The sequence below is a fragment of the Mytilus edulis genome, chromosome 11 (genome assembly GCF_963676685.1).
Source record: "Mytilus edulis chromosome 11, xbMytEdul2.2, whole genome shotgun sequence".
Taxonomy (NCBI): Eukaryota; Metazoa; Mollusca; class Bivalvia; order Mytilida; family Mytilidae; genus Mytilus; species Mytilus edulis.
Genome location: NC_092354.1, coordinates 16,279,534 through 16,287,607, shown reverse-complemented (window position 1 = coordinate 16,287,607; position 8,074 = coordinate 16,279,534). Strand labels below are relative to the sequence as shown.

The following is an 8,074-nucleotide window of genomic DNA, read 5'->3' as shown; positions in this document are numbered from 1 at the left end:
TGCTTTTATTTATCTCGATCGATTTATGTGTTTGCATTTTGTGTTCTTTTGCTTTTATGCACTGATTATTTGTCATGATGGATATTCAATATCCTTATTTTTTAATGATTTTCTTATTTTACGCAAATATTTCATGCATTTTTTCGGATAGATTTTTTATTTTCATAATGTCTTGGGCCATACTATTTTGTCAGTTCGTACTAGACAAAAGTATACATTTTGAAAATTGGCCATCCCTCCTCCATGCTATGAACTGCTGATGTAGCTATATTTTGATTTGTCTGTTGTTGTTTTTTCGGTTTGTTGTTGACCTGACAGTGTGTTCAATTATTTGGTTCCTATATGTTTTTACTTGTCAAACGGAAATTATTTGGAGCTGTGAAAGCTGTTCTAGAAATGTTTTTATTAATATGAAACGCAGTAAAAGATGGTATAGTATCGATTTGTTATTAAATGTTTCAAGAGGATTAAAAACGCCGAATACAAAACAAAACCGTGTTTCATGTTAAATCTTCATCATCATGACCATAGATTAAAATAGTTATCAAAGGTACCAGGATTATAGTTTAGTACTCCAGACGCGCGTTTCGTCTTTATAAGACTCATCAGTTACGCTCATATCAAAATACTTAGAGAGCCAAACAAGTACAAAGTTGAAGAGCAATGATAATCCAAAATTCCAAAAAGATGTGTACACAGGAAATTTATAAAAATGACCACATTATTGATATGCATGTCGACACCGAAGTGTTGACTACTGGGCTGATGATATCCTCGGGGACGAAATGTCCACCAGCAGTGGCATCCAACCAGTTGTGTAAACAGTGAAAAAATATTCCAAAGTACTGCTCTGTAGTTGAACTGCTGATTACACATTTTCACTATACACGACAGCAAAAATAGAGATTGGTGATGTAGACAAAATTCTGCTTTAAACGATAGCAAGATCATTTTTTTTTTAAATTCAACCGCTCATACAATTCATTTTGTAAAATAATAATGTTTGCACCTACAATGTATTGGGCGAAGTTTGTGTTCACAATTACCTATGAAAAAACATTTTCTTTTCGTATAAGGCAGTATACGAATTGTGCAGTTTTAGGCAGATTATATACAGCAGTTCATCGGTAATACCTGGATTCGGTGTGCTTAATAGAACAATTTTGCAGTGTAAATGTCAGTAGAACTATATTTCCCATTTAAATGCCGGCTGTGAACACTGACGATAAAGCAGGATACATGTAAAATTATGTATATCAAAATAAATATACAATTGCAAAATTCGATCATAGTTGAAATCTAATGTACGTTAAAGTACAACGAGCATGTGGTATGTGGCATGTACATACATTTTAAATATTTGAGCAAAATAAATAGTCAAGTGATTATAACAGAGAAAGTTTAAAGTTGTAATAAATCAAATAATTGGAACCAAAGATATCCACTTAGTAACTAACAGTTATCATACAGTTATGCACCTGTCCTAAGTCAGGAATCTGATGTACAGTAGTTGTCGTTTGTTTATGTAATTTATAAGTGTTTCTCGTTTCTCGTTTTTTTTTCAGAGATAAGACCTTTGGTTTTCCCGTCTGAATGGTTTTACACTAGTCATTTTGGGTCCATTCATAGCTTGTTGTTCGGTGTGAGCCAAGCCTCCGTGTTGAAGGCCGTACATTGACCTATAATGGTTTACTTTTATAAATTGTTATTTGGATGATGAGTTGTATCATTGACACTCATACCATATCTTCCTATATCTATGTAATACTTTAATGAAGAGGTGAAAAAAAATGCTTTACACTTTTGACTGACAAAACTGTTTTTAAGCTATAAAAATCAAAAATAGAATTATTCTCCTAAGTCAATACATACCTAGTACTGGTACTTAAAATCACAACAATGTAAAATTCCTGAGAAGCATTTTATCATTTTTTGTAAAAGTGAAATGTAGTACATAAAGATATTTGTAAAAGTAATGTACAATAACGTTACATTGCTTATATCTTAAGTTCAACGTTGAATATACAATGAGAGAAAAAAAAAACGGGAGAAAAACAAACACTAAAATTTGAATTCGCTTTCAAGACTTTCTAGATTTAACATTTGTACACTGTTTCTAAAGATTAATTTACATTTCTTCCGAGAAGATTACCATTAACCAAAAAGACATATAAAATATATGACGTCAAATTGATCGTTTTCCCTAACCTTGTAATGATCTCAAATTAAAGTTGACAGTCATACATGGGTTAACTTGTCTAAGGATAACTCTGGCTGTTTTGAGTCTTGGCTGATTGGTTGTAGGCCCAGAATTGTTTTGAATGTACTACATCCCAAACCTACTTTACCATACCTTTCAACGAGGAATATTTTGATATTTTGGACTTCAAAGACGCTATTGTTTTTTTGTCGATTTCGAACGACTTATATTAAGTTGCCGATTTCGACAGGAAACATTCAAAATATGATCAGAGAAGACCGCTTTTGCAGTCTATGTAACAATCGACAGATTGGTGACGAATATCATTATATGTTTGAATGCAATTTTTTCCATCAAAGACAAAAAGCGTTTTGAACTGCATATTTGACAAAACGTCAAAAACAGTTAAATTCTCTGAACTTATGTCAAGTTAAAACAAAAACAGTTCTGAAGAAGCCTTGTTCTTTTATAAAACAATATAAATACTTGTGTTTGTACTCCTGGCTTGTAACTTTTGTAACCTCTCTTGATTGTTTCGTACATATTCTTAAATTATTTATAAAGTACATGTCGATTACATCTAAATCTGAATTAAACATTTCGTAACCAATAACCTTTTATGTATTGATGTATTAATTGTTTGATGTTTATCCCCAAATTTAGCACTATTGACTTTCGTGGCTATATCATGAAGGCACGTTTTTATACGAAGAGAAAATAAGAGTGCCCAAAAAGAACAGTCCCTTCGGCAACAAAATATGCCAATCCTTGTCTACTATTACAATTGATGTTAAACGCACGGGCGGGATTTGAACTCACAATATCCGTGTTGAGATGTTGTTCAAATCAGCCTAAAATAACTCTTAAAAAACATTGGTATGAATGTTAAGTAATGAAAGTCGTTAAAGTGAACTTTATATTGGTATTTTTCGTTTTCTTACATTAATCTTTTATTATTTATTGATTTTTTTGGGGGGAGGGGGGTTTCTCATTATGAATTAAACATATCTTTGCGAGCGATGCATATAGATATCCCACCTATTTGTCTATATTGTAAACGAATTATATACATAAGCAAGCGAAGAAGAAAGCAGGTAAAGATTTGTATTACAATAACATGGTTTAGATACATGATAATTATACATTCAGTTTAAATGCCAAATTGATTATGGTTATTTTGTGAAGATGACATTTAAAAAAACACAATGGCTTTTTAATGTTTAAGAAAATCTCGCTGCAATGAAAAATAAAATAATCTATTCAAATAATAAGAAATGTAAATACAAGCATGTGAATTGTTTGTGGACAAAGGAATTAGGTCATTAGTTACTTCCTCAAATATGTTTTGACAAAAATCATTATTTTCTACGTTTTACTTAAACAAAATTTGACAAAATGTTACTGCGATCTTTTATATCATTAGTGATTTTAGCACCAGTGCTAGGTATGTATTAACTTAAAAGAAAAATACTATAACTTAATATTTTTTGTTTGTACAGCTTGAAAATTTACACTTTGAATTTTTTTTATTCTTCTCATCCTCGGTTATGACATAATACTTTTTTGTTATTGAAATTTTTTGATCAACAGTTCAGTACTGTGAATCTGTTAAAAGCATAATGAATACAAATCACAGAATTTTAGCCATTATCGATGAACTGCCGTATGTTATCATCCACTTTAAAATTGAATAAATAAAAGAAAAGAAGACCAAATTTTGACAATTGACTGGCGCCTATTAGTCATGTTAGTCTAAATTTGTCAAATGCCAAAAAAATAATGGTGCTGTGCAATTTGATCTAGAAATGTTCATCCTGCTCAACACGCGCGTCTTTTTGCTCATGTTATTACAATGAGTTATTATTATGTGGAGCAGGATCTGCTTACCCTTCCGGAGCACCTGAGATCACCCCTAGTCTTTGGTGGGGTTCGTGTTGTTTATTCTTTAGTTTTCTATGTTGTGTCATGTGTACTATTGTTTTTCTGTTTGTTTTTTTCATTTTTAGCCATGGCGTTGTCAGTTTGTTTTAGATTTATGAGTTTGACTGTCCCTTTGGTATCTTTCGTCCCTCTTTTATTACAACATTCACCAACGGTCATAAGAAAATAGTCACAAATGTGAAAATAGTGTATTCAGAATTTAAAATAAAGTTGTGTCACGATTTATTTACTTAATGAAGATTTATTTTCTTTGCGTATGCTTAAAGTAAAAATAAGATCGATCGCAAACATATAACATAAATAAAAGCGCGAGGTTTGGCTAGCCACAAAACCAGGTTCAACCCACCATTTTTTTAAATGTCCTGTTCAAAGTCAGAAAAAAGGCCATAGTTATATTATATTATAGTTCGTTTCTGTTAGTGTTACATTTTACTTTTGTATTTCTGTTGTGTCGTAGTTCTCCTAAGTTTTAGTTTGTTACCCGGATTTGTTTTTTTCTCAATCGATTGATGACTTTCGAACAGCGGTATACTACTCTTGCCTTTTTTATACATACAGCCAACAACGCTAAAATAAAATCATTGAGGTTAAAATTTTATAAAGAAGAGACAATCTTTAAATTGTTGGATTTATATTTACATAATAGTATAACGTGTACAATTTAACAACACAATGTGTCGTGTCTCGTCATACTTCCTCAATCTGCATTATAATTAACGTATTAAGATCAGGAAGAAGGCGGGTTGTTGTTTATAGTAAACAATCGAACATTCAAATAAAATGCGGAAAGATTTAAACTATTTTGTGTTTTTTTTTATTTCAATTGAAATCTTTATTGTGGCATATGATAACAATAACACAAGAAGTACATATCGTAAACACCTTAAATTTCAATTACAGGCGTCATTTTATTATCTTTTTTGGCTCAGCGGCTGCAGAACTACAAATACATATAATTAAAATGAAGACGAAAAAGATGGTTGTACATTACATATACATAGCAAATCGCATTTTGATGGATCTCTGCCTTGAAATATAAAGATTGATCTAAGTTATCGTATGGTGCATTATACAGTAATAAGAAGATGTGGCTTGAGTGCCAATGAGACAAATCTCCATTCTAGTCAAAAGGTCTATAAAGATAACAATTATAGGTCAAAGTAATTTAAAGGCTTTAACACAAAAAACTGGCTCACATCGAACAGCAAGCTGTACATGTCCCAACAATGACTATAGTTTTAACCATTTTTCGGCTCTCCCTTGACACCATTTGCGAGTATGGTCTCGAGGAAACGATGATAGTCCGTCGGAAGGGGACGATAAATGGCTGACCCGTGTTAAGAGAGAGCAATATCTCTTGCACGTTACAGACACCCTTGTAGATTTCGAAAAAGAGCAGGATAATGCCGCTACAAGGCAGCACTCGCACCCGCAAAGTGGAAATGGATTAATATAAGTTACAAAACTTATTTCCCAATCCACTATAAACAAATATGTTTAAACAAACCAATTTAAACAGGAAAACCAACACTCTTATCAATATTAAAACAAAACACAATAATATCAACAAACGACAACCACTGAACACAAGGTTATTGATTTAGGACTGATGCAAACAAATACTGCGTGTTTACACATTTTTACAGAAGCTTACCTTCACCCTAAACTGAAATGTTATTTGAATATAGTACATAACTTATACAAATTAATGTTCCTTACAGGCGTCACAGTATACGATGGAGTTGACATTTTTATTATCCTCTGGGGTTCAGTAGCTGGAATTGCTACCCTGACTATATTTGTAATCATTGTATACATCTATGTTAAAACAAAGTAAGTACGAATACTTTACAAGAAGTTAAAAAAAAACACATTGGAAGTTCATCACCTGATTAAACATTACCGAAAAACAGCGATGTAGTTTCAATAAGTCGTTTGTATGAGAAGTGCTTTTTATGAATTTTAAAATGTTCTAGTGGTTGTCGCTGCACATAATTTAATACGGACGATGACACTTCTGGCGAGAGGTATATTTAAAGAGTTATACTTGTCGATTGATACACATTGTCAAAATATAGAACTGATGCTATTTTAAACTCAATGTAATATTTGCTTCACTCAAAACGATGCAGGAATAATGATATGGGAAATGTTAAGAGATTTATTTGTCATTATTTGTTGCCCATAATTTATGAGTTTTGCCCATTGTTTGAGTCCGTATATTTTTCTTTTTAGCTGCATGTTGATTTTCTAGGCTTATATAGGTTTTGTTTTCGTCGTTTTTTTCTTCAAAGTTTTAATTTTTCTGATCGCTGCATAAATATTTTGAAAACATGAAAAATCGTTCCGTTTAACAAAAGTATGTCTTTTTCTATATATTTATACATTTAATTAAGTATGTACACATACAAGTGCATGTAGTAAGCAGATCGTGTCGTTCCATTGTATAAATATATATATTAAATTCTCAATGTCTCTTTTATAAACATTCAAATTTTACAGTACAGATATTATAGCTTCTATTCGACGAATGATATCGACCGAGGATAAACAAGAAACTTACGAGACCCCAGAAGCGAAAAGAGACAGTCATATTTACAATCAAGATCAACAAAATGAAGACAATCTAAGTGAAAACCATCAATATCTAGAAGTTCGATCATCGACCACAAGTGATATTACGAATACGCGTTCGACCAATGACGATATTCATAGCCAGATATCGACCAGGCGAATCACTGGCGATATTCGTAATCAATTAATGTACACTGGAAACATTCCGAATCGATTAACTGGTAAAACAATAGAAATACATGGTGAAGTCGATTCAAATCGATCTTGGGATCAGAATCGTGAAACAGTTTATGAAGTCACCGACCTTGATGACTTAAGTTGAGCAACCACAATTTAAAACGTCAGCTAAAATGCTTTTATAAACTGTATGTCCATAAATTAACCTATTATTCTTTATTTTCAATTAATTCTTTTTAAAAATGTCATTACTGTTTTACCTGTTAACATTTCATGTAATATAACAAAAGATGCATGGAGAAGCGATAAAGCTAAACTTTTATTCTCTCGACTTCGTCTTGTGGGGTTATTGCCGGGATGTTTAAAAACAGTTATTTAGGGGCCAGCTGAAGAACTCCTCTGGATGTGGAAGTTTCTCGCTGCATTGAAGACCCATTGGTGGCCTTCGGTTTTATGCTTGAGTGTTGGTCTCTTTGACCATGTTGACACATTTCCAATTTCCGTTCTCAATTTTATTGAATAATTTACGAAGTACAGCAGCAAAATTATACAAAAGAAATATTTAATACTTCAGTAAGTTTAATAGATTAGATGTATAAAGTATTAAATGTTGTATTCTTATATGGTAAACATTGAGTTATCTTTCTTTTACCAGAACACGAGTTTCAGCTGGAAAAAAAATATTATTTTTCGTCTTACAAACAATATCTAAAACAATTATGTAAACGTTAGGCAAACAGAGTTATCTTTCTTCACACAGACAATTTGTAGAACAAAAATGTAAACATTAAAATGCAAACTTTAAATATAGATAATAATTAACTAGTTAAACAGGAAAATAGTTATCGTTTGATACGTCAGACGCGCGTTTCATCTACATAACACTAAACAGTGACGCTCAGATCAAAATAGTTATCAAGCCAAACAAGTACAAAGCTGAAGAGCATTGAAGACACCAAATTCCCCAAAAATCTGTCCAAAACGGCTGGGGTAATCTTTTCCTCGGATAAAAAAAAACCTTAGCTTTTTGGAAAATTCTAAGTTTGCCAGTGGTAACAGGAAATTCATGAACATGACCTTACAATTGATATTCATGTCAACATTGAAGTGCTGAATACTTGACTGGTGATAGCCTCGTGGACGAAACGTCCACAAGCAGTGGCATAGACCCAGTGGTGTAAA

General features: G+C 32.1%; 1 protein-coding gene across 1 annotated transcript; it reads left to right on the top strand.

The window, feature by feature from the left end:
- Window positions 1-3,458: 3,458 nt before the first annotated feature.
- LOC139495228 (uncharacterized) lies at window positions 3,459-7,093 on the top strand. The gene is made up of 3 exons (XM_071283472.1): window positions 3,459-3,644; window positions 5,863-5,974; window positions 6,644-7,093. Exons 1-3 carry the CDS (start codon window positions 3,596-3,598, stop codon window positions 7,035-7,037), a joined length of 555 nt encoding a protein of 184 aa, XP_071139573.1. The 5' UTR covers window positions 3,459-3,595; the 3' UTR covers window positions 7,038-7,093.
- The last annotated feature ends 981 nt before the right edge of the window (window positions 7,094-8,074 follow it).